Raw genomic sequence first — 27,504 nt, 5'->3', positions numbered from 1 at the left:
TCAATTGGAAGCCAACTCGAGACCGATAATTTCAATTATTGTTTGAACTTTATTGTCTTTCTGTATTCATTTGCGTTAGGGCGTAGCTTAAAGGAGCCTGGAAGTTCGATATTACCAATGCAACTGCAACATTTAAAAAAATTGGAAGCGAATACGAAAAAAAAAAAGAGAAAATTGTAATATACAGGGTGTCCTGTAAGTGCTAATGCGACCTCTATCTCATCAACCGTTAGTAGTGGAGGTGTGGTTTCAATTTAAAAATTGCTCAAAATGTGTTGAAGAATTACTTTCTACCAGTTTCGAGAGTGAAAATATAGTGTGTCACAAAATTAAAAAAAAAAACTAAATTTGCATACGGTCCCTTTGTCCTCTAAGTTACATCTAGAAAGTTGTTGCCCGATCTCTCCTCATGCCCAAAAAAAAAAAAAAATTGAGTTTCTAACTGAAATATTCGCAGAGCTATTCGAATTCAAAAATCGGAGAAAAGTTGAGAGAGGACAGCATAAATGAGGAGAAGGAGCGTTGTGTCCGTTATTCTTTGTGGTTCTAGTGCATCAATTGAGTGGGCACTCAATTTTTCTCTCTCAAATACTATGGATATTTTTATACAATCAGTCCCGAGCATTCAGGATTTTAATAATTGGTTATTTTTTTTCTCGAATTTTGACTTCAACATTCAATTTTTTCAATAATCGCCAAAATTTACTCATATTATGTGCCATAATTTTTTTTTAAAATAAGTTTAGTAGCATATCCTCGAATCAAAGTATGAAATGCCATAGTGTTGAGAGACAAAGTTTCAAGACATGAATGAGTGGCGTTCGAAAAAATGTCTCTTATATCTAACACAAAAAAATTTTGAGAAAAGAGCATTTTGGTGGAAAATATTGGCATATATTGCTAAACAGTTAGCCTGCCAACAGTTTATATTAAAAATAAAGGGTGATAATAATTGACGTTCCCACACTCTGAGTTTTTTTTCCTCAAAAAACTGCTTATCCGAATGCAGACAAACTTTTAGGATATCTTAATTGAGACCATGGGAAGAGATATTTATGAACTAAAAAAAATAGTTCAATTTTTGACCTGCAGGTGAAAAAGTGGCGCTTTTTATTAAATTTTATTTTTTTCTATGGACCATATAACGTATATACCAAGTTTCAATGTCATACGTCCCCCAGGACGGGCAAAGATCGGAGTTGTGTCAGTATACTGGAACTGCTCAGATCTATATAGCGCCCGTTCTGGTACACGTAGCCCGTTGAAACTTGGTATATATACCAGAGGTCTTCAACCTTTTTTCTAGTCGCGAGCACTGCCTGTACGCGTTATGAAAAGAAGAGCACCCTTACGGCATGCTTGACATACAGATGCGTAAAATTAGGATGGCTTCAATCCGTGAATGCAATTTCTACAAGGTGTTTAATTGGAACGTTGATCAAGTGCTTGCGAGCACCAAATCGAGCACTCTGAGTGCTCGCGAGCAACAGGTTGATGCCTAATATATACACTATATGAACCATGGGAAAAATGTAAAATGCAATAGAAAAGCGGCACTTTTTCTCCTGGTGGTTGAAAATTGAACTAATTTTTTATTTCATAAATCTCTCTCTCATGGTCTCATTAAGGTATCCTAAAAATTTGGCTGTATTCGGATTAGCAGTTTTTGAGGATAAAATACTCAGAGTACGGGAGCTTTAATCATAATAACCCTGTATTTTAAAAATATTTCTAGTACAGGTAGTGCAAAAACTTCAATACATTTAGAGACGCAGAAGATTTCATAGTACATGCAAACTGAAAAAATCTAAAATATTGTGTATTTTTGGAAAATTTACATGCACAAACCCCACTTAAATCACATGCCTGACCGGGCATGTAAATTTTTGAAGATGTGTCCAGCCCTGCTATGCATCCGCCATAACTCTCGCCTAAGAGTATGGAGAAGTTTTCTCAAACAATAGAAATTCTAATTAATATGGACGGGATCGGCCCGAAAGGCACGGACAGCCCATCAATCAACAGCGACGGTCTGAGAGAATGACCGAAACCTCAGAAATATTCCAAAAATCTATGAAAAACGTGGAACGCTTCACCGATCACCGGTCAATTTACAGAATTAGAAGGTAAGGGGAGCTTATACGTAACGTTTCAAGTAATTATAATCGGTTCCACACAGTGCAGAAATTATCACCGGAGAGAGTTAATGGAATTATCCTCATAGCACTCACAGGAATTATGCTGGAAACGTGAGAGTTTTTTCTGAAAAGGCGCAAAATGACAGCTCGAATCGGGTGGCTGTCGTGGACGGTAGTGAGGGTGGCGTCAGTACAAAAACCGCCCACTTCTGACACCGTTCACGTGACGCCAAATACAATTACTTCACCCCAAGCTTGAAGAGAGGGCAATGGAAATTCACAACAAATAAATACTCAAAAGGATGGCTACCACGTCGTTGTTGTCGATAATTTTCCCGGCCCTGATGGCCGTTCTGGTCGGAGAGGTGACCACCGTCTCGACACCCGCGACGACCCCGCCGACGACTCCGCCGCCGATACTGACCAGGTTCTCGAGCACCTACAGTGGGGCGTCGCACCGGGACGGCAAGAAGCTCGACGCCAAGCCGATGGTCGTCGTCAACGTGGCCAACAAGGTCCAGTGCATAAGCCAGTGCCTCCAGCGGATGAGGGGCCCCAAGAAGAACCGCTGCAAGGCCGTCAATTACGGCCACGACGGGAGTTGCCAGATACTCAACACTTACGTCTGCGACGGGGACAAGAACTTGACGGTGGCGCCTGGATACACTTACTTTGACATGGTGGACAACCACGACGACGACGTGAGTACATGCCACGAGGTCGAGAATAATTCTCAAATACACACGCATCATTGGTGCCGAAACCTGGAAGCTGAGGTTTTTTGACTCCCCCCATCCCCAAAATAAATGTCGTGAGGGGCTGATTCCAATTAATTGAAGAAAAACAATGTAATGCACCCCCCTCCTTCCCTGCGTACGGGCTTAATTCCGTATATTCCTTCAATATTTTCTTCATGTCGGTGCCTCTGGCACACATGAAACACAATGTATATCTCTGACAAGTCAGTCATTGGGCTAAATTATGGTCTGAAAACAGACCTACCCTAGATAATTACTGGATAATTTTGATGTTGCCTTTGTTTGTGATGCCATCTTAATTATTTCCTCACAGATTGAATACGCAAGGTCGAAACAATGTGAAAACAAAGGGAGGTGCTCATCGAAATGCTGTAAGTAACACTAACACAAACTCATATTGAAACATATATATATATATTATATATATTTTTTGGTTAAACTCGGGGCACTTTCTCCGGTGTTTTCAAGGGCAATGGCTAAAGCCGATAGAGCTTGGACCGTGTTCGGTTTGAAAGAAAGAAAGTTGCTCCGGTTTCACTGATCACCAAACTTTTCCCACCCGTGACTCCCTTAACTTCATCACTGCCCTCCGATGAATTTTCTTCCTTGCAATCTTCATCTCCACAAATAACCAGTCTTTCAATAAATAATGTATTGACAAGTGGAGAGGACATTTCTATATGAGGGTGTCAATATCTGTCGTGTCAGGTTCAATTTTGTACACTAACGTCTATATTTATGGCAGCAAATCAGGGCCGTAACTAGGATTTTTGTAAAAGTGAGAGGGGGGGGGGAAGACATGATTTCGCTGCTCCGAAAACTAAAATTCGATGAAAATCCCACTTAAAATTTGTCGCCTCCTAAATTTTGCTACCCGAGCAATTGCCCCTCCCCCCATCGCCTTCCTCTAATTTCGCCCCGCTCGGCACTTGCGATCACAGAAAGCAGCTTGCACACAATTTTGTGTGAGTCATGGTATACCATTTAGAAATCTAACCATTACACTCTCTCTCGTAGAAAAGCCTGCTTTACCGAGAAATTTTGTTACAATTTCAGAAAGCAACTGTTTCACTAAAATGTGGCTTTTCAAAAACCACAGCATCAAGTACAGTAAAGGTTTTTACAAATCTAATGGGGGTGAAGTAGAACTCGCATCAAGCAGTCATTGCATTAAAAATTTCGATAGAAGAACTAGTATTTTGTATGACCCTTTTTGGTCAATTGGTAGCAAAACAGTCGAAGTATTTGTGTGCAATTTTCCTTTCCGTTCCCGAGTTATACAGGTTCCGTTTAATCCAGGTTTTAATGTGTATTTTGGCATTGAAATCACGGAACCACGATTTTTTCCCCCTTTAAAGACAGGTTTCCGCTTAATACAGGTTCCGTTGAAGACAAATTTTACTGTAGATATTTTTCAATTTTTCGTCAGCAATAAGTTGTAATAACAACCTCAAGGTAAGTAGCTTTTAAAATTTGCTGTTCCGGGAGCTAAATTGCTCCTGATCCATTTTTACCCCCCCCCCCAATTTAACGAATAAAATGGTCGGTTTCTTACGGTTCGTTAAAACGGGGTCCGACAGTAGCTCTGCACAGTGTAAAACAACATCAAATTTCACAAACTCCGTTCGAAATATGTAATAATAAAATTCAGAAAATTGGCCATGACTGACTGTGACACGATGGACTTGCTCACCTCCTAGATTGTACAGCTTCGTACGAGCTGTGAAAAAAATACAATGGATAAAGTAAACCAATGGATAATCGACCACAACTGCTATCAGATATAATTTATATCTTTCATTATCTTATAATTGTTTCGATTGATGTACAGAAGTCAGTATTTTTCAGATATATTTGATACCTTTTTTTTTATTATCTCGTAATTATCTCAATTGATGTGCAGAAGTCGTATCAGGTTGTTTTAGATTTCAATGTTCAAGACTTCGAATAGACAATAATTACCAACAAACAAGTCACAACACTTCACCCATGGTTCGAAATATAGATGGCAGCACTATTGCAAGTATTACACAGAGGAAAACTTCACGTTAGGTTCCACACAAAGGCGCATTTATGGTTTTTCCACCAGTAGGCTGTACGAATTTTTCCGCCTTTCTCCCATTTTAGTCTAATTTTCTTCACTGTTCTTTCCTCGAATTCTCCAACCTGTGGCGAACTCGCTTGGCCTCCCCTCCCCCTACTCCTGCAAGTACACTTGCGTCTCTGAGTTACCCTTTTGATTACTCACACACAGTGCCGTCTTAACGCATGGGCCCACCCGGGCACGGCCCGGGGGCCTCAAGAGAAGAGGGGCCTCACAAAAATGAGATGCGGGTGAAATTTTCTGGGATTTACCAGGTAGGGCCTCCGAAAAACCACTTGGCCCGGGCGCCCATGATACTCTTAAGACGGCCCTGCTCACACACTCTGTAAGTAACTCTTTTCATCACTCACGCGCTTATGCATCGTTTCGGTCACTCATATACTTTTACTTGCTCTAGGTCACTCTTTTGGTCGCTCACTGACACGGTCCCTTGCTTTATGGGTCACCGTTTTGATCATTTGCATGTTTACTCAAGCTCTAGGTCATTGTTTTGGTTATTCGCACGCTTGCACGTGCTCAAGGCAGTTGTTTTGGTCATTCACAATCTTGCACACACCCCCTAGATCACTCTTTCGATCATTTGCACGTTTACACATACTCTAGGTCAGCGGTTTTCAACTTTTCTTTTTTGACTCGCGGAACCCTTTTTAGTAAATAATTTCTATGGCGGAGCCCGTATGCCTGATTTTTTTAAAATAAAATTTACTGATTCATTTCATTTTCCTTGAGCAGCCGTGGGGCCCTCAAAAGTGCACACGGAACCCCCTGAGGAGCACCGGTTTTAGAACCACTGCCCTAGTTCGTTCTTTTGGTCATTCGCATGCTTTTGCCTTCTCTATGTCACTCTGTAGGTCCTGGTCCCTTGCTTGAACCAGACAGATTTACCCACGTTAATATTCTTGACGGAACCTCTAACATAAAGGGTATCTGTTGGGAAAGTGTGGCAGCACCCTCCCATAGCCCCTGGACCCTAGCTGTGTGCGTCACTCTTTCGGCCATTCACGTTCTTGCTCACTCATAGTCACTCTTTTGCACACTCACGAGCTTGCAAACTATCTCGGCCAATCTTCTGGTCACTCACTAACCTAGGCCCTTGCTGCTTGGGAAGTGGCCCGATTTATTGGGATTTATACAAATTTTGCCGCCATTTCCCCATTATACTAACATTCTTGGCTATTAATTCCTCACATTTTCCATCCCTTTGAATTTACCGCCCGCGGATATAGCTTAATAATATGCAAATGTGCTGCGGGTAACTTGAGTGATGTAGAACTGCACTGCGGGCCGCTTAAGTGTTCTGGAACGGTGCCACGGGCCACTCACGTGATCGGTAAATGTTCCGCGGGTCACTCAAGTGATATGTAAATGTGCCACTTGAATATTTGAGTGATCTAAAAATCTACTACGTACCACTTGAGTGATTGTGAACTACGTCACGGGCCACTTAAGTGATCTGTAAATTTGTTGTGGATAACTTGAGTGATCTGGAAATGTGTCACTCAGTTCATTTTTTGCAAAATTTGGTTTGAGGTGGCGGGCCACGTCAGATAACCGCCGAGAGCCATATTTGCCCCCCCCCCTGAATACGTCTTCGATCCCTATATGCGTTAAGGGGAGGGGGGGCAGAGCTGACGAAATTTTTCTGATAAAGGGTAGGGGTTTGGAGTGTTGCTGACAAGGGGGAGGGAGGGGGGTCAAAAATGGTTAAAAATCTGTTGACGAAATACTTGAATGCCCCCCCCCCCAATGCTATGATCATGGTGGGCCTCAGATCAGATTTTTTACTCCCTCGCCATAGTAAACTTATAGTGCGAAAAGTAAGAGAGAGAGTATCGTCCGGGGTCCCTGTACAGGCCCCCTTCTCAACTTCTCCCTTGTTGGGGGCATGCCCTGGTAAAGACAGGTGATATAGCTAAACTGTTTGATACATATACAGGATGATTATAAATAAACTGACACCACTCAGACGTAAGTAGCTCCCATTCTGATGGAGGTATTCCCCCTTCACCACTGGACAAGTTTTTGATGAAACTTGGTACGTATATGGGATATGTGGACCACATGGGGAAAATAAAGATTCAATATATAAAAATATAGTTCAAATTTTAACCACCAGGTGAAAAAGAGACGCTTTTTTATCACAGTTATCTTTTTCCCGTGGTCTTAAATAACGTATGCACCAAGTTTCAACGAACAACGTCCACCCCAACGGGCGCTACGCAGGTCGGACTAGTGTCAGTATAATTCAACTGTCACTATACTCAGCTTAGTTTTATAGTGACTACTCCGACCTGTCACCTGTATAGTGTCCGTTGTGGTGAACGTATTTCATTGAAACTTGGTATATACGTTATTTAGACCACGGGAAAATTATAACTGCGATGAAGCAGTGCCACTTTTTCACCTGGTGGTAAAAAATTTAACTTTTTGTTTTATTGAATCTTTCTTTTCCTCCATGGTCCATACATCCTATATACCAGAAGCGCCGACATGTAAAAAAACATTAGAGTATCGTCCCGTATGTACGGGACTCAAGCACGTACGCAGGAGGAAGAAGGGGCATCGCATTATTTCTTCAGAAATTATTGAGGGGGGGGGGCTCAAATGGCCTAACACCCCCTAGGTTCCAACGCCTATGCAATATACCAATTTTCATCAAAATACCTCTATCAGAATGGGCGCTACATATGTCTGAGTAGTGTCAGTTTATTTATAACCACCCCTGTACTTCGAGTTTGATATTTAAGACTGAAATTTATATGAAAGATAATGGCAACGTCGAACAAGTTGGGAAACATCCGAAGTTTTTATTCAATTATTATCCTTTCGTGTTAATCATTACAAATTTTTTTTTTTTGTCCATAGTGAAATTCAAGCTGAACAAGACGCCGCTATCCTGGCAAGAAGCCTACAACGCGTGCAGGAGCGACCAGGCCGTACTGGCCATGCCGAAGACACTCAAAGACCACGAAACCATGGTCAACATAATAAAGAAGGGCAACATACTCCAGGCCTGGATCGGGCTCAGGAAAAGGAACGGGATATTCTTCTTCGACGACGGAACCCTCTTCGACGCGGACAAGTTCCAGATGTGGGGTCCCGACCAGCCCAACGACAGCGGCGGAACCCAGCAGTGCGTGCAGATCATGTCCGAGATGGACTACATGTGGAACGATTTCGACTGCGCAAGACCCGTCGGCTTCGTTTGTCAATATGTTTGGTGATTGGTTAGAAGCGTTTCGGCCCGTTTTCTAGTGAATTTAGTATCCATACTGAGCATTTTTCGTGTGTCCGTAGATGCTTATGAGCAACGCATCAAGTAAATTCCACGTTTTTACAACTAAAATTGTTTTGTTAGTTGCTTATACCTGATAGCTGAGCCCACACTCGTGTTCAGTCTGGCCTAATACGTTCAAAGGTTGATCATGGGTGATTAGTGTGGCAATGATCGTCAAATGTTAGAGGCTGGGAAGTATTTGAACGTTCGTCGAATAGAACGACCGTGACCTTCCAGCCCGTGTCTAAGTATATATATATATATAAAACCGCCTTCCTTCCCGATCTTCCAATCGGTCTGGCTACACATTGGTCGAAGAACGACAATAGTCACAACACACATTGGCGTAGTAAATTGTTCCGGGAGCAAATATTCGCCAACGAACATTGAGCCAGGCTGGGCCAGTGTGCAGCCAGCCTATGCCACTGGTGCTTCATTGTAGAGGGATGGGGAGGGGGAGAGAAAGTCCTCCCCCCATCCATTGGAAGCAAACATTTGCGACTTACTATTAGATCAGGCTGGACATGAGTGTGGCCCTAGCTTTATTTATAGCAGATCTATAAACTGTAGATGGTTTATTTAACCAATCGGAAACGGCCCGGTTCACAGCTTCATTCAAATAGTAAGCTTATCACTGCTGAAGGGTCACCACCAGACCAACCGTGACCCCCGCTCTGTCTGTCCCACTAGGGGAAATAAGCTGGTCCGTCTCAGGAGACGTGGGCCACGGTGGAGAAATCCAAGACCAGCAAACCACCCACACCAAGCCAACCAGCAGCACGACCTCATACACCTCCCCACTTGTTGTACATGAAATGATATATCAATAGAAAGATATGGGGGGAACATGGGCAGGTGCAGAGACGCACATCGCCTGCAGGCCACGAGCGGGGCCCACGAAAACTAGTTACAGACCGAAGAAATCACTTCGCTAAAACGAAATTTCGTTATAAAGGAATTCCAGGTCTTTTCGTTGTTCCTATGCAAATTTATCTGGGGGAATTGGAAAAGTGTTCGTTAAAACGAGATTTTTCCTATAACGGTATTTTTTAAAACGTTATACACATATGAGTATATATGCTCATATGTGTATAAAAAAAAACTCGCGCCCCACTCGTGGCCTACAGGTGATGTGCGTCTGTGCCCCATGTTGAAGGGCCGTGTCGGCCCTGCAATCGTATTAGAACATTAGCCGACCAGGCTCATGGCTAACCTATAAGGGCAGTTGTTGCAACCGTTGACTATACAGGGGCCACTCCGATTGTTTCCCAGGGCCGTCTTAAGAGCTTCGTGGGTACCTGGGCCAAGTGGTTTTCCTGAAGCCTCACCTTGTAAATTTTAGAAAATTTCAACCGGATCTAATTTTTTGTGAGGCCCTCTTCTCCTGAGGCCTCCGGGCCGTGCCCGGATGGGCCCACGCGTTAGGGTGGCACTGCCGCTACCTCAAATGGGGCAGGGTTGTGTCGGGAAAAGTTAGCAAAGATTTATAATGGCTGCTCCCCATGCTCGCAAGTATCGAATCACTCGCGTCGTTTTCCCCATGAAGACATCGATCAACTCGATGCAAAGTACAGGCCGTTTTACTAAAATGTCTAGCTGAACCCTATGACTAGAGAGAAAAAATTGCACTTGCGCCCGCCCAGTGGCACATAAAGGCCGGAGACCGCAGCCTGGGATTTCAAAAGTGTGGAAAAGACTTGTGGGGCAAGTAAGAAGAAGTTGGCATGTTGAAGTGGGAGAAATTTCAGAATGGTCTAAATACACAATATACAGTGTGTCCTGTAAGTGCTAGCACAGCCTTTATCTCATCAACCGCCCGTCGCAGAGGTGTATGACGATTACTTAATTAATGATGACCTAATTAATGAATTACCTAAATCAATGATTCTAATTTATAAAATCCTCAACAGGAGTTCAAAAATTACCCTGTACCAGTTTTGAGAGTGAAAGTACAGTGTGTAACAAAATAAAAATAAAAAATCTAAATTTTTATACGGTCCCCTTGTCCTCTAACTTCCAATTAGAAAGTTGTTGCGCTGTCTCTCCTGATGCCAACGAAAAACAATTCCGTGTTTCTAAGTGCAATATTGGCTAAAATATTCGAATTCGAAAAACAGGAAATTCGGAGATAAAAACAGCGTTAAATGCGGACAAAAGATCTTTCCCGCATTTAACGCTGTTCTTTCCCAAATTTCTTCCTCCGTTTTTCGAATATCTCTGTGAATATTGCGCTTAGAAACATGGAATTTTTTTGTGTTAGTTTCAAGAGATGCAGCGCAACAACTTTCTAGCTGGACGTTAGAGGAAAAGGGGACCGTATAAAAATTTAGATTTTTTTTCATTTTGTTACACACTGTACTTTCACTCTCAAAACTGGTACAGGGTAATTTTTGAACGCCGGTTGAGCATTTCATAAAATAGAATTATACCTCTACGACGGACGGTTGATGAGATAAAGGCCGTGCTAGCAGCTACAGGACAAAATATATACAGCGCGTCCTTGGACGCGGTGGCCCAGGTCGATAAGATACTCGCCTAAAGTACCAAAGGGTGTTTAGAGGTGTCGCGAGTTCGATACACGGTTCGTCCTTGTCAGAAATACTCCTGACGCAGGGGTACAACAGAAACGACGACGTGACAACCCATCGATGAGTATAAAAAACAATCCTGCCGTTCGGAATCGGCAATAAATTGTAGGTCCCGGATTAAAATGAGCCCTCGTGTGCAGAAAATGACAGTGGTGCGACGAAAAATGATCAAACGATCAAATACAGCGCCTCCACTGACAGGGAATTAGGAACGAAATTTGAACGCATGATAACATTATTTCTTTTTATAAAATATATATAACCCTGAACTCCAAATATGTAGTAATTACAAATACAAGGTGGGCAAAAAATCCGTAGAAACTTTAAAAACCGGAAAAAATAACCGAAATAAAAAACGGTTTGCAAGGTTAGCATCGCTAGGTCACGGGAATTTTTTTAGGACAGGAAAATAAATGATTCAAAAAAACAGCCGATAGGTGGCGCTAGCCTACTCAAGTCGAAGTAAAGATACGCAAATAACAAACAGAATGCCTCCAAATAGTATGTGTTCCACATGACCACCACTACTAGTCACAATCTAGCAACGGCAGAGTGCAGCAGGTTTGGATGTATACATGACACCTCTCGGCGGATCGCATCTTCCAGTTCCGACAGATTGCCGCTGTGGTGGTCGAGTGGTCATAATGACGGACTCGCATCGCGAGGATCCGGGTTCGAACCCCACCGTCGCCATAGTGGTGGTCGGCTGAAGTTGGTTTCCCGTGGTTCCCAACTTCGAGGCGCAAATGCGAGCCAATCTCCCCATTAAAAAGTCTCGCCACAGAGAGCAACAGGCCTACAACGATTAATTATTCAATCATTACACTTCACTCGTATTAGGAAAAACTGGTGACAGATGGCAGCACTACACATAACAAGCATTACACAGAAACAAACTTTACGTCAGGTTTCACTACACGTACACACATTCCCGCATGTACCAATTCGTTAGAGGTTCCGCAGAGGAATATGAACGAGGTACATGTATGGTTTAGTAGTAGTAGTTCCGACAGATTGGATGGGCCGGATCGATTCACCCGGGATTTCAAATATCCCCATAACCAGAAGTCTGCCGGTGTCAAATCTGGGGGGGTGGGGGGGACCGAGGATTCCATGGGAACCTGCAACGCCTGCTAATGATTTTGACTTCCCCCGAACGTTTGTGTCGGGAATGCCTTGACCGAAATAAGGTCTGGGCACACATATCCGCACCGTGCCGGGACCGTAGCTTGGGCGTCAGTTTTGGCCGTAGCTCGGCTCGTTCCTCTTCAGACCACACCTTTCCGTGTGTTGCCCGTGTCGCTGCCGTATGCTGACTGCTAGCTTAACGAAGCTGTGTCGATTGCTGAGCATATTGTACGAAAGAGCGTACTCTGTGTGTGTGAACGCGGAATCTTCTAAACTAAAAATTGGCTCCTCTGCTGATGGCGAATGGATATTTAAATCAATAACAATCGGGGTGTTTAGTCTGCCGGGGCTTGATTCAATGATAATGCCTCACCAGTATTCAATAATAATTTAAAGCACTCATTGCCAAAGTCCCAGTCGCTGAAACAGCTTTGTCAGATATTTAGCATAAAGGTGCTGAAATTTTTGGAAGGTGTGGGCCACTTCATTGTTTTGAAATATTTCGCGGGCTTCTTGAGTTATCCAGAAATGAGACTCGATCCCCCCACAATTATCTAAAAAGAAGTGGCACGTGCCGCTTAAGTGATCTGCAAGCGTGCCGCGGGCCATTCGAGAGATCTGGAAATGTGTCACTAACCACTCAATAGGATAAGAGATACTAACCCCCCGGCCCGGCAAACATAGTTCGCCATACGGGGTTCCCCGATGGGAGCATTCACTCAATAGGATAATCTGCAAATATATCACGATCCACTTATGCGAACTGGAGGTGAGCCGATAGTCGCTCAAGTGATTTTGAAATACGCTTGAGGCCACTTGAGAGGTTTGTTTTGTTTTTTGTTGTCACGGGCCACATCAAATGCTTACGAAGGCCGCATTTGGAGCACAGGACATGGGTTGAGCATTTATGGCTTAACATGTTGCGTCTGATTTCAAATGTACCAAACGTACCAAAATGTACCAAAAAATTTACCAAATTTAAAATGTCTCCTATATTTTCACATAAGGTGATGGTGTGAACGCGGTGCGGTGACCGTGCTCGGCTACCGTGCTGAGATGTGGGTGAACGGCTGCATTGCTTAGCAAAGAATTATTCTTTGACCGTGTGATGACCTATCCTCGGCCGACGCACGTGTCGGGCTCTGTGCGGATATGTGTGTCCAGACCATTAGCAGTGTGACTATAGTCATAGTTGCTCCATCTCACATAAACGTGACGGTAGAAAGCGCATCTCTTTCACGCAAACAAAACGTTGCTGGATTTGTGACTCAGAGAGCTGCAATGTGTTATTCCCTTGTGGTGGTGGTCAAGTGGAACACATACTGCTGTAATAAACAATTTGCAGTAGGGTGACCATTCGTCTTGTATTTCCCGGGACAGTCCCGGTATTTTATATTTTTTTGGCCGTCCCGACTTTCGGTCAAAAGTGTCCTGGTTTTTCCCGTATTTTACACGAAGCCTACTTGAATTGCACTGCAAACAACCATAGCTATTTATTTTTTTTTTATTTTTTTTTTTTTTTTGTATTTTTTGGTATTTGATTTAATTGACTAGAGTCGCCCTCAGAAGTATGATCGATAGATAGAACCGCTCACAACCCGGACTGATACAAAGCAACATACTTCCGTTACCTCAAAAAAGGAAGTTCCATCCGACATCAACCCAGGCTTGTCAAAGGACGACTTACTGCCTGCTACCCCTGAGGGGGTGGGTTGAAGCGTAAAAAAGGCTTCCAATCACACTCCGGAGACTCAGACAACTGCATGGGCAACGCCCCCTCCAAGCATCTGACTCCCCCAGACCATTCCATCAGGGTAACCCAGTGGGTCTCTGCTCACCTCTCGGCTGGACCATGGTCTCCCAGGACTGTTTAATGAATTCAAAATCGGTACATACAAAAATGGGCATCAGCTGCGGGAGCTGTGGAAACAGCACATCGCAGGCCCTACGCAAATTCCAGATTATATGAAGATATTTACAATCAGTACTTACAAAAATGGACACCAGCTGAGGGAGCTGTGGAAACAGCGCATCGCCCGCCCTAGGCACATTTCAGAGTATATGTAGATATTTACAAAGGATATAAGTGTTGACTGTGGGGAGTATTTTGTTGTTGAACATAATTTCTCTTGGTGGGCCCATCCAGACACCGAGGGTCTTCCTCTGGAGATGGGGAGCGGTGCTTCCTCTCGGTGGGCCCCCAGCCTGACACCCCAAGGGTCTCCTGCACGTTTGGAGAGCGATGGTTCCTCCTGGTGGGCCCATCCAGACACCAAGGGTTTCCTCTAGAAGTGGGGAACGGTGTTTCCTCCTGATGTGCCCGACCTGGCACCAGTGGCCTCCAAAAGAGTTGGGAACAATGATTGATCCCCCTTGACCAAGGGGACATGTTGGTCTCCAGTTAGATACCTGATCCTGGTGAGCAACACCTAAAACTCAGAAAAGCAAAAAAGATTATTTAGGAAATGTGGTCATGGTTCAAAGGCACCTGTGGATTATGCAATGAGTTGCAAGTATGGATACAAAGGAAGTGGAGGTTCTCATTGACTTTTATACGAGCAGATTGGAGAGTTAGTGGGACATGGGCTTCGACAAAACTGATTGATATTCCAATTAAATGCGCAAATTTTCAACCAAAATCCAGTGACAATATTTACATTTCCACTTCCAAAACTACATTACAAATTATATACAAAACTTGCTACAAGGATATTCTTCCTGTGTGCAAGTGCAGGTCGTGTTACGGATCCTCAAAAGAGGCAGCGGTGTGTTGGAAAAGTTAGCAAAAAATAATAGTAGTGGGCCCCTTGCCAACTCGAAAGAACCCCACACATCATTTTCTCTTCGGGCCCTGCTTCTGGTAATGGTGGCCCCGAAATTGACCTGAAGGACCTCAAATACTTTGTTTTGTTCTTGAAATGAATTTAATTTGTATAATAATGCAGTTATTATAAACCATAATTAAATCGGTAGATGGAAATCGTGCAACCAATTTTTCAGCAAGTTTTTGGACCCCCTTAATACCTTCGTTTTTAGTTATATTTCCTTGCTTCCAAAAATTATAAATGCCTTTTTTAGGCAGTGTACTATACGTACACGCACATTCCAACATGTACCAATTCGTTAGAAGTTCCGCAGAGGAATATGGACGAGCTGCATGTCTGGTTAGTAGTAGTAGACCGTGTCCGCAACTTTTTAAATGATAATGTGTATTGCAAATATTAGGCAAATCTTAAAGAGGCGGCTGAAACTGACTTCTTTGAATTGTTTTCTTCAGCGCCATGGGTGCACTGACCCTGAAGCTGGTCCTCGTGTCAAAATAACAGGAAGGGAAGTGACCCCAGATGATGTCTCGATACCCAAGGTCTTAATGGAGGGGAGATTCCCCCCTTCCAAACAATAATATCTGCACCCCTTTCCAGGGCCGTCTTAAGAGCACCCCGGGGCAATTGATTTTTCTGAGGTCCTACCAAACAAATTCTCGAAAATTTCAACCAGATCTCATTTTTGAGGCCCCTCTTTGCCTGAAGCGGCCCATGCGGGTCCCATGCCTTAAGCGGCACTGTCTCTTTCTCACCGTCTTCCATACTCCTAGAAGATTCTTCAGGAATGTATAAAAATGTAAATGTTCTAATAATGTTCATTCAAAGTCATTTATAGTCATTCTATACTAAATTCCTATTGCTTTTAATAAGTATAAAACACTATATTCTCTATAAAATGTGTTTTTGGTATTATTTTGAGTCTAGAATGAAATATATGGGTTTACATTGATTCATATGGAAATAATTGCCTCGGCTTCGGCGATTGTTTTCCGACGGATTACCGACGAAAACCGAGGTATCACTATTATAAAATTATTAACTATTTATAAAAGCCGTTGCTAGTTGGTGCCAGGGCCGTCTTAAGAGCATCGTGGGCCCCCGGGCCAAATGATTTTTCTGAGGCCCTACGTGATGAATTCTCGGAAATTTCAACCACATTTCATTTTCGTGAGGCCCCTTTTCTCTTGAGGCCCCTGGGCCGTGCCCGGGTGGGCCCATGCGTTAAGACGGCACTGGTTGGTGCGAAGCACCGAGCTCTAGTCTTGGATTCTCTACAAATACAAATACAACGCCACAACAGGCAAAATGCCCATAAAAATATGGATGTCAGATATTTCAAAAATACAGCAACCCAATTAAAAATGCAATTAATAAAAATTATAAACAATACATACACATGATAAAATATTATACAATGCCCATAAAGAATACTTATGGTTGTCTTATTTTAAGTATGGACAGAGCTTCTCGATTTACCCCAACATGTTTATCGTGTTTCTTTTTAAACGTGTCAATTGTGTTACAATTTACCACCTCCGGGGGTAAGCTATTCCATTTATTAACAACCCTATTAGAGAAAAATTCCCTGCGACACCATAACCTTGCATTGTCCCTCACCAATCGATACTGGTGTCCCCTTGTAAAAGCAGTCGATTGGCGGTGTACTAAAAGTTCATGGTCCATCCTATCCATCCCATTGAAAATTTTGAACACTTCGATCATATCTCCTCGACACCTGCGTTCATCCAACATAAACATATTCAAAAAATGAAGTCTATCTCCATAACTCAAGCCCAGTGTGCCAACAAGGACTCTCTGCACCCCTTCAACCAAGTCTATGTCCCTCTGTAGGTATGGTCTCCAAAACCTTACAGCATACTCCAGTCCAGGACGAACTAATCCTCGAAAAAAATCTCTACTTAGAGATCAGTCCAAAGGCAATATAGTTGTTTAAAACAGGGACTGAACTAGAGTGGGGGCAACTGTCCCTTGGGGGAAAATTTAGAATGCCGGCAACACAGTTTTTGGAGAGAATCAAAGAATAGTTGTCTAATATTTTGAAGTTGTTGGGGCGGAATTATCCTAGGACCCCCCTTATACTTAAGAATAGATGATTGGAAATCTATCAGTGAATATAATTATAATAACAACCTATTTCGTCGTTTCCCAGCGCAATGAGCAGGGTCGTCTTTAGAGCATCATGGGGGGGGGGGGGGGGCTAAGAGACAAGACCCAGGCTCTGTCCCTCCCGGGATAAAAGCCTTTTACCCTTGCGTGTTGGGTCACGCTGGGGGACACTAACCCTGGCAAACATAGTTCGCAATACGGGGTTCCCCGAAGAGAGCATTCACTTTCTCCAGAAAAATATCAACTTTGCAACTTACCCAGGGAGCGACCATCAACTCTCACTGAGGCATTGCCAATAAAGCTGCCTGTATTGACTTACAAAGTTCTCACCACCACTATATAAATTTTTAATTTTGTAATTATCCATAAGAAAATTACTTAAAGGACTATCAAACGAAATTTATTTTGACCTTAATATTTGATAAAAATGACGTAACGTTGTTGAATTTAATTATGCCTAATAGATGGCACTGCAAACCACTTTCTTTTGGTTCATATAATAGTTCATGCTGACTATTATAAATTTTGGTTTGTTTATGGAGAAGCTGTGAATCGGCAGTTGACACCAAGGCCGCTTGAAAAGTCTTTTAATGCAGCTTTGGTTGAAACACAGACAGGGCCGTCTTAAGAGCATCATAGGCCTCCGACCAAGCGATTTTTCTGAGGCCCTATCTGGAAAATTCTCAAAAAAATTCTACTTCTCGTATCTCTGAGGCCCCTCTTTCCTTGAGGCCCCCGGACCGTGCCCGGGTGAGCCCATGCGTTAAGACGGCGCTGCACACAGCTCCGGCCACATTTGACGTGAGAGGTCCCGCCACTAATTCTGTCCACTTATGACCATGGACAATGCACAAGGGTGCGTTGGCGGGGCTCCAGCCCTAGGGCATGAGACAACTACTATTTTTTTGTTTTCTCACGCTATAAATTCAGAAAAGAAGGACCCGTGAATAGTCTGGCTTGGGGCCCGTCAAAGAGATGTTCTTTGTGGGGGCCATGTCCTCACCTGTAATGAATACAGGATAAATACCAGTATTTTTTTTTACTATAAACTTATCGTTGGGGGCCACAACTGGGAGACACCGAATCCACCCTTGAACTGCTGCTTCCGCATTACACGGGGTACAAAAATGCGTGTTTGCCCCGGCTGACAAAATATACAGTGGCGGCCCTGGAGGAGGGGGAGATTGGCGTGAAAACTACAATTCCGTTCGTCGCTGTGAAACATCCTTGCCTGTAGGCCGGTCAAAAACACAAACCTGTATGCTCAGTGCATGGGCCCCACATCCTGGAGCGGGGCCCCCAGGCTGGGATCTTTTGCGGGGGTTCCACCCCTCGGTTATACTTCTCACTGGCCCCTTCTGTAGTTAATTTATAGCGTGAAAAGCAAAAAAATGATGAGAACTGTCCCGGGCCCCAGGGCTAGAGCCCTGTCAGCCCCCTTTGTGGGGGCCATGCTCAGCTCCAGGATATGGACAGTGTCGTCTTAACGCATGGGCCCACCCGGGTACGGCGCAGGGGCCTCAAGAGAAGAGGGCCCTCAGAAAAATGAGAAGTAGTTGCATTTTTCGAGAATGCGCCTGTTAGGCCCTCAGAAAGACCAGTTGGCCCGGGGGCACATGATGCTCTTATGACGATGGAGCTCTATGGGTATGGGGCCAAAGCAGAGCAGGGGAAAGGAGTAACTGCCCTGGCCGCAAAATTTAGGGGATGGGGGCGCGACAAATTTTAATTCGTAACAAAAGCATCATATTCACAGTGGTTGGGGGCGGCTAAATTATGCCCCCCCCCCACAAAAATCCTAGTTATGACCTTTAGAAATTCTTCATACACGCTCAACGCATGGTCCGCAGGTTAAATGTGATCCTCGGAGCTATGTGATGTGGCCCCGCGACAACTAAACAAGTGGCCGATCAAGTGGCCCACAAAATATTATCAAAGAGTTCCCCGTTGCATATACTTAGATTACTCTTCAGTGGTTTTCTCACTACATTTCCAGATCATTTATGCTGCCAACGGCGCACAGCTAGCGATCGCTTAAGCGATCTCAAGCACATTTCCAAATGACTTGAGCGACTCATGGCACACCCACCTCTAGTGGTGGCTCACTCTAGTGGCTCGGTTCATTTGCAGATTACTTAAGTGGTCCGTGACTCATTTGCAGCGGCTCTTGGCATATTTCTAGATCATTTAAGTAACCCGAAGCGCATTTCAAGACCACTCAAATTGCCCACGGCTCATCCCGAGATCACTCAAATTGCCTACGAATCTACCAGATCACTCAATAAATTGCCCATGGCACATTTCCCACATCACTCAAGTGGCCTATAGCACACTAATCACGCGAGTGACTCGCGGCACATTATCAGGTAACACAAGCGGCACGCGGAACATTTTCAAACCAATGAAATGGCCCCCCGAAATGATTGAACATCCCTGCTTTTTTTAACGCACGTTCTTTGTAGTGGTCACTCTACCCCCCCACACGCGAGAAAAAAAAATGCGTACGCATGTGGCCCCGTGGTGTCAACGATCTTGGGGTTCCGAAAAGAAAGAAGACACAAAAGAAGAATAACTACCGGTTACGCATGCGCAGGTGTTTGACAAGGCTGCCCCACACAACACTCTTTCCCCCCCATGTTTAGCCTTTGGAGGCCATGAACAGGTTTTTGATTCTGTTGTTGTTACTGCCTGTGATGCCTCCACACACGGCACAAAACGGTCGACGGATCAGTCGAGCGAGCGTCGCTCCACGGACAACACGTCGCACGTAGACAGTGGCGTAACCCCTAACGAACGGATTATAGCGGCACTTTCATACCTTGGAGATTCTATATTTGGATATTATGACGTGAAAAGTTATATCCGGCGTGTACTTTTTGGAGGTGAGTGTACATTTTGTCGTTGCAGCGTCGAAGCGCGGATTTGAAATTGTAATATAATCGCTATATTTTGTGATTTGATTCGTTCTCTTGGATTATGATTATCAATGTCCGAAACTGTTAAGATCTTCCGGAATCTGCAATTGTGTGTGAATGGGTGGTCCCATGAGGCCCGTGGCCCCCCCAAATCATCGAAAATCTTTTCACGTAGTCCGAGTTTGTTGTCACTATTATAATTTTTGAGTTTGTGCCGCGGCTACAAATGTGTCGAGGGTGAAAAAAGAAGTTATTCAGGAAATTATTTCTTTCATTGATTCTGAATTTCTTTACAATTTTGGAATTATTTCATTAATTCGGGAATCATTTCTTTCCTTAATTCGGGAATTATTTCTCTCATCACTTCAGGAATTATTCCTTTCAATAATTCAGGAATTACTTCTTTCATTAATTCGGGAATCATTTCGTGCATTAATTCAGGAATTACTTCTTTCATTAACTCAGGAATTATTTCTTTCCTTAATTCGGGAATTATATCTTTCAATAATTCAGGAATTACTTTTTTTCCTTAATTCGGGAATCATTTCTTTCATTAATTCATGAATTATTTTTTTCATTAATTCAGGAATTACTTCTTTGATTAATTCAGAAATTATTTCTTTCAATAATTCAGGAATTACTTTTTCCTTAATTCGGGAATCATTTCTTTCATTAATTCAGGAATTATTTGTTTCCTTAATTCGAGAATTATTTCCGTCATTAATTCAGGAATTATTTCTTTCATTAATTCTTGAATCATTTCGTGCATTAATTCAGGAATTACTTCTTTCATTAACTCAGGAATTATTTCTTTCCTTAATTCGGGAATTATATCTTTCAATAATTCTGGAATTACTTTTTTTCCTTAATTCGGGAATCATTTCTTTCATTAATTCATGAATTATTTCTTTCATTAATTCAGGAATTATTTTTGTCATTGATTCTGAATTTTTTTTACCCCGTCGGAATTATTTGTTTCATCACTTCAGGAATGACTTCTTTCATTAATTCAGGAATGACTTCTTTCATTAATTCAGGAATTATTTCCTGCCCTGTTTGCAAGAGGGCGCGGGAACCAAATGACTTTTTTTTGCAAGTTTACCCATAGGCGGAGATAGACTTGGAAGTCTGGGGGAAAGGGCACGGTCATTATTGCTTGCGGGCACGATGATGATAATATCAATTCATATATACACACATATACATTAGATTAGGCCGACTCCACCTTTAACGCTGGGGGAGGAGTGCGTCCCCCCCCCCTGTCGTCGTCCCCCGTATTTCTGCCCATGAATTTACCTTGGCATAATATACAGTTAATATTTGATATTTCCTTGATAACTTGGGCTGAGAAAAAATAACCCACCCTTGTGCGGGCCATAATGGTGACACGGGATTTTATTGCATAGAGCAGGGGTCTTCAACCTTTCAGTCGCGGTGGGCCAAATTGAAACGTCCCACGAAGCCGGCGGGCCACCAACTCATGTAATTTAGTGACATCTCAATTGAAGGGGCCGACGGGGCCCTCAAGTTAAACAAAGACAAAAGTAATTGGAGACTTTTATTTATTCTGAAATTATATTTTTTTTATTAATTATGAATTTCGACTAATTCTGAAATTATTTTGTTCACTGATTCTGAAAAATTTTGATTAACTACTGATTAAAGTAATTAATTCTGAGATAAATTTTTAACTGAGATCGCTGTGAATGATTCGTTAATTATTTGTTTCAGTAATTCTGAAATTATTTTCCTTCTCAATAATTTTGAAATAATTTCTTTCAATAATTCTGAAATAATTTCTGAAATAATTTCTTTCAATAATTCTGAAATAAATTCTGAAATAATTTCTGAAATAATTCTGAAATAAATTCTGAAATAATTTCTGAAATAATTTCTTTCAATAATTCTGAAATAAATTCTGAAATAATTTCTGAAATAATTCTGAAATTAATTTCCTAAATAAATTCTGAAATAATTTCTTTCAATAATTCTGAAATAATTTCTTTCAATAATTCTGAAATAATTTCTTTCAATAATTCTGAAATAATTTCTTTCAATAATTCTGAAATAATTTCTGAAATAACTTATCAGAAATTACGAAATTGTTTCTCTAATTGATTTAAAGTTAGTTTTTTTCACTTATTCTGAAATTATTTGTTACAGAAGTTCTGAAATTACATCTATCATTAATTCTGAATTTTTATGAATTTCTTCAGAGATTTTTTCATTAATTCGGAAATCATTTCTCTCATTAATTTGGAAGTTATTTCTTTCATTAATTCGGATGGTGCGGTAGCCCAAGTCGATAAGATACTCGCCTCAAATACCCAAGGATGGTTAGAGGTGTCGCGAGTTCGATACCCGGTTCGTCACTGTCAGAAAACTATCCTGACACTGGGGCCCATCAGAAACGGTGACATGACCACATAAAAAGATTGCTACCACAGGGAGTCTCACACGGAGGGGTTAGCGCACCGACCGGTCGGTAAGTATAAAAAAAAAAGGCTGTCGTTAGGTCCCGGTCTAATTAGCCCTCGTGTGCACAAAATGACCCGTGGTGCGACAAACACGATCAAACGATCATTAATTCGGAAATTATTTCTTTCATTCATTCAAGAGTTAATTCAATATTAATTCAATCAACTGTTGTCTGAAAATGATCGGCCGTCCACGACAAAACGCTCCGCGGGCTAACTGTGGACCCGCGAGCTATGGGTTGAAGATCCCTGAGACATAGAGCCCAATTGGATATTACCTGACTAACTACATGCCCTAATTTATTATCCATTGAATTTTATCATAAGAACGGAATTATTTCTAGTTTTCGGCTTCGTCATCTGACTGAGCGGGCAGCTTTTTTTGCAGGAGAAGTGCCGGGGCCTGTCTGTAAAAAATTAACTCCTAATAAGAAATCACTAAAATTTTCAACCGGTGGGAAAATTTGTATCTGTGAATAGATATTTGACGTACAAAAATTTATAAAATAAATTTTAAATATAATTTTAATCCTTATTATGTTCATTTTTCTAACTTTCAATGTAAGTTAAAAGAAATTAAATTTCGATATCACGCACTGTTCAAATCATAAAGTCGTTCTGGAACATTTCGCTTCAAATAATTATGGGTTTACGAATTTCGTTAGCATTCGCGTAAATGCATTGTTACTGCAGTTTCTCTCGTCACATATTCAGCATATTCACGGACGGATCTAAAACAGAGACAGCTACGGCCTGTGCGTATGCAGTTGCCAATGCAGATGGATTTCTGGCTATACTAGCTGCCGTGGAATGGGCGGTTAAGCAAGGTCAGCAGATGGCGATATACCGTATACTGACAGCGCGTCTAGGATTAATGCGATTCGTGATCAGCGCACTGCACGTGAAAATACTCGGCGAATACACAAGCATTTATGCAACCATCCGTCTATCAGTATCAAATGGGTCAAAGGCCATAGTGGGGAATGAAAGTTCTGGCAGATTGGCCAAAGAGGCTCTTAATCTCCCAACGGAAGAACAACTCTTGACATTGAACAGGTGTTGAAAAGTGATCTGTTACAAAAGTGGCAGCGTCTATGGGACAAGAATGCTCATAAAGATGCCTGCAAGGTACAGAAACGGCTTCCGTTGGAATAGTATCATTTGGTCCAGAGGGAAAGTGATGACATGATAACTGAACACAGCCCATTGCCGACATATCTACAACGTTTCAGGAAGTCGGACAATGCCAAGTGTGCTTGTGGTGAGACTGGATCTTTATGGCATTACCTGACATCTTGTCCATATACAAGAAAATTTCATTTTGGTGCTATCCCCGAGAACGGTCGACTGTGGTTCATAAGAAGAGTTTTGAAGAGCCTTGTGAGCCGCGGCTATCCATAATGCCCGGGTGCGGCGGATTATATTGTACCTCGACAACAACTTACACTGCATACATACTAAGCAGACTGGCACTGAGCGTCTGAGACTATCTTTCCGGATACACCCATCCTACTGCAACGCTTCGATATCTTTCCGAGATGAGAAGCGGGGTGTGTTCGGTCTTCAAAGCTCAAAGCTTAGCGTCATTCCTCAACTCATTATAGCACGCATCCCAATATTTCGCACCTTTTATTACAATTACTGTTAGAAATCTAAATAGCATTAGGACCTAGAATGGCTCCCATATCCTGAAGCTAGTCTCGAATCTTTGACGAGCCCCTGTATAGTAAATTTGTAAATTTGAAAATTCAAAAAAATTATGGGAATCATCCTGAACTGGAGCCCTGTCAGGCTTGTGGGGGTCACATAGCAATGTATGGTTGGAAATGCTTAAAAGTGAAAGGACACCACTAGAGTGGACACGCGGTTCAATAATAAATGTGCATCGAGAAGGTAATAGAGGTCAAAGGTGTTGAAAATGCCATCCACGAGCTGTAATGCAGGTCCCACATCTCAGTGGCATTGGATTTCGAACGTTCTGGAAGATGCCGGGCATTTTGGAAAAATTCGATTGGCTGTTGAGGACACGCGTTGACATGAATCATTATAAAATTTCAGTTTACAACAGTGTACATTTGCGGGTTTTTTTTCATTACGCAAGACTTGGTCGATAAGATACTCGCCTAAGTCATGAACCACGGCGCCCCCCCCCCTCCTCCACGAGGGCGGGGCTGACAGGGCTCTAGCCCAGGATTCTTTTGGTTTTTCACGCTATAAATTCACTACAGAAGGGTTCACCAAAGATCCTAACCTAGGGGCCAAGCCTAAAGTACCAAAGGATGTTTAGAGGTGTCGCGAGTTCGATACCCGGTTCGTCCTTGTCAGAATCTTTCTTAATGTAGGAGTACAACAGAAATGACTAAATAATTGACCACAAATATTTCTACCTCCACCAAGGGAGTAACTAGCACACCAACCTCCCAGCGAGATATGTAAAAATGGCAAAATGCCGAACGTTGCCTTTCGGAATCAGCAATAAACTGTAGGTCCCTGTCTAGTTTACCCTCGTGTTTAGAAAATGGTTGCGGTGTGACAAAAATTATCAAAAACAAGACTCCACGGACTCCAACACCACACGAGACGTTGATGAAGGACCAGGTCCGCGAGCTTGGGTAATAAGAAAACAATTAACTCATAATTTATATAATTATACACTGAAAAAAGGGTTCGTGAACTTAATTTAATTTGCATGAGGGTTAAGAACCCCCTGCGTATAAAAGTGCTTTCCAAGATCATCCCGAACACTCCAGGTTACATGCACAAGCGTAAGAAGTGGAATACTCTCAACATATACACGGGCGTAAAAATACCTTTTAAGCCAGTGTTTCCTCAAAGTATGCTTCGCGGCTCCTAGGCACGTCGCCGGCCTATGTCATGGGCGTCGCGACAAACTGGAAATATTGACGTTTGTGCCTACTTTTGCACTTTGAAGTGATTCTTCTACGTGAATGGACAATTTCCTCGAAGCCTCAGATAAACGACGACGACGCAAGGACGCCGCGGGTGACAAAAGTTTGAGAACCACTGCCTTAAAAGCCCTTGAAATTTCATTTCATAACAAAAATTATTAGCATATTGTGTTCCGTGTTGAGCGGATGCCCGCGAATCGCATCACGCGGTTGTGTTTTCGCGTAGACGTTTTCTCTCGCCGGAGAAAAATGTCTCACATAAGTCTTAAATATTTGTCTTAGAAAATGGGAAGTGTAAGAAACGGGTTTTTTTTGTCTATTTTTAAAAACAACCTCTGCATGAGTATGCGGAAGGCATGACGTTATAATACCTGCTATACGCTGACGCTTCGTTGACCACTACATTACTCGTCTTTTTTCACTCAAACCAATATACGAGGAAACCAATATACAATATAGAAGCATAACGGGTGCCGTATCGTCCGCTGGAACCGGATTGAGCACCCATCGATTTTGAATGTCTTGATCGTACATGAGTATTCAAGAATCCCCTTTCAATACCGTGGTTCTCAAAGTAGATTGGGCAGTAAATTGTCTCTAGACGATTTGCCGGGGCTATTGTCGGCGAATTGAATTGAATCGAATTGGTTCTCAAAGTGTGAGTCGCGGTTCCTAGGTGCGTCACCACGGTGTCGCGGTGAGCTGGCGATATCCCTGTTGTATGCCCGTTCGTGAAGTGGTTCTTTGTTAGAACTTTGACTAAAGCAAGAGAGCCGTCGGTGGAAAAAGGTTGAGAATCACTGCCATGTGTAATCAAACATCCGCGTAATACTGGTGAATTCTAGGTCTATTTCATCAGACTCGAGGATCTGATGAATGTCTGATTATTATAAAAATGCAAAGCAGCAACAGGCAAAATGCCTAACCTGGTGGCGGAGAAAAATATTCCCATAACAAATATGGATGACACATGCGAGGTACATTGTCGGTGTTCATGTCTTGTCCCTGATGAAAATGAGGCAATCACCCAAGCCCACGATTCGAGACCCCCCAAATTTAAGAAACCGACAAATGAAACAAATCGAATCCTTATCTCATGAGAGACAATTATCGGGTTTGTTCTTTATAGCTTCTATGCCAATATTGCGATATGGGCGGCGGGTGTCCTACCTAAGGTGTTTATCCGTAGAATGCGACCAACCCGTAAGAGTAGGCCTATACAAGTAATAATAATAGTAAACCAGATGCTGTAAATACTACCAGTAGAGACTGGGAGGGCGAGACGGGCAGAGCCAATACCTCCTCTTTATCTAGCCATAGATAACGTTGGCAGAACCCTGTAAAAAGTATCAGCGTTTAGCAGTTCGAGAGAAGTACCACTGCCTTCATTTGCCCCGGTCTATCTTTGTCACTATGGTTAACACCTTCAGACCACCGTACGGGTATGTGTGTGTTCTTGAGGTGTATGCCGCTTACTTCGTTTAGTTTATGCTAAAGATTTCTTATAAGTGTCATCAACTCAATTTTTAAGGTTATTTTAATCAACTCTATCATGTTATACATATTTTACCCTGGAAATGGTCGAAGCGAATACAAATTCCTCTTATAGCGGGGAACGAATGTCCATTTCCCGCCTATGCCAATAATATAATTCTTTCACTGAACGGAGGGAGCGATCGCACCATTATTGCCCCCAAAAATTGCTTTAAAGCGATACATCGCGGTGGCCCAGGTCGATGAGATACTCGCCTTAAGTACTAAACGATGTTTGAAGGCATCGGGAGTTTTTTCGATTCCCGGTTCGTCCTAGTCAGAAATTTTCCTGACACAGGGGGTACAACAGAAATTGGCGAATGACTGCAGAAAGAAAATTTGCTACCGCAATGTGTCCCACACCGAGTGGGTTAGAGCGCCAACCTCTCGGTGAGAATATAAAAAAAAAGGCTGCCAAATTGTAGGCCCTGGTTCAATTAGCCCTCATGTGCAGAAAATGACCCGTGGTGCGACAAACACGATCAAACAATCAAAGCGATACACCGCGCAGTCACGGTTGAATATTTTCATCTCTTTAACACGTGTTTGCGGATCTGGTATACCGCTATCGCGGGCTCCATCGATTCCCAGAAAGAGCGTCACGTCCGTCAGCAATTGTACATTACTGAAGTTCCTCGGCCTATAGAGCTTCATTGAGAAGCTGGACTTCTGAAAGTTACAGAACCCGTCCCTGACCGATGCCGCAACCGGAATCTCTCTAGATT

The 27,504-nt window shown here is 42.7% G+C and overlaps 2 protein-coding genes across 2 annotated transcripts in view; both read left to right on the top strand.

Moving 5' to 3' along the window:
* The first annotated feature begins 2,440 nt into the window (after positions 1-2,440).
* On the top strand, positions 2,441-8,306 carry LOC149077994 (uncharacterized). The gene is made up of 3 exons (XM_089241424.1): positions 2,441-2,839; positions 3,210-3,267; positions 7,866-8,306. The coding sequence occupies exons 1-3, from the start codon at positions 2,441-2,443 to the stop codon at positions 8,222-8,224; spliced, it is 816 nt and encodes a 271-aa protein (XP_089097550.1). The 3' UTR covers positions 8,225-8,306.
* An 11,368-nt stretch (positions 8,307-19,674) lies between these two features.
* LOC149077993 (uncharacterized) overlaps positions 19,675-27,504 on the top strand; it is a 52,272-nt gene continuing 44,442 nt past the window's right edge. Inside the window, exon 1 of the mRNA XM_089241551.1 lies at positions 19,675-19,827. The gene's annotated coding sequence lies outside the window, so the exon portion shown is untranslated. The remainder of the gene's footprint in view (positions 19,828-27,504) is intronic.

The sequence above is a fragment of the Pholcus phalangioides genome, unplaced genomic scaffold (genome assembly GCF_987345545.1).
Source record: "Pholcus phalangioides strain wild (caught in Gottingen) unplaced genomic scaffold, Ppha-v1.0 ptg000014l_1, whole genome shotgun sequence".
NCBI lineage: Eukaryota > Metazoa > Arthropoda > Arachnida > Araneae > Pholcidae > Pholcus > Pholcus phalangioides.
Note: the sequence above shows the minus strand (reverse complement) of the source record. Positions and strands in the feature narration are given on the sequence as shown.

Bases quoted from the DNA above. Each gene is read 5' to 3' on its own strand.
- LOC149077994 (XM_089241424.1), top strand. From the start codon at position 2,441: ATGGCTACCACGTCGTTGTTGTCGATAATTTTCCCGGCCCTGATGGCC. The intron at 2,840-3,209 runs GTGAGTACATGC...ATTTCCTCACAG, and splicing joins TGGACAACCACGACGACGAC to ATTGAATACGCAAGGTCGAA. The intron at 3,268-7,865 runs GTAAGTAACACT...TTTTGTCCATAG, and splicing joins GAGGTGCTCATCGAAATGCT to TGAAATTCAAGCTGAACAAG.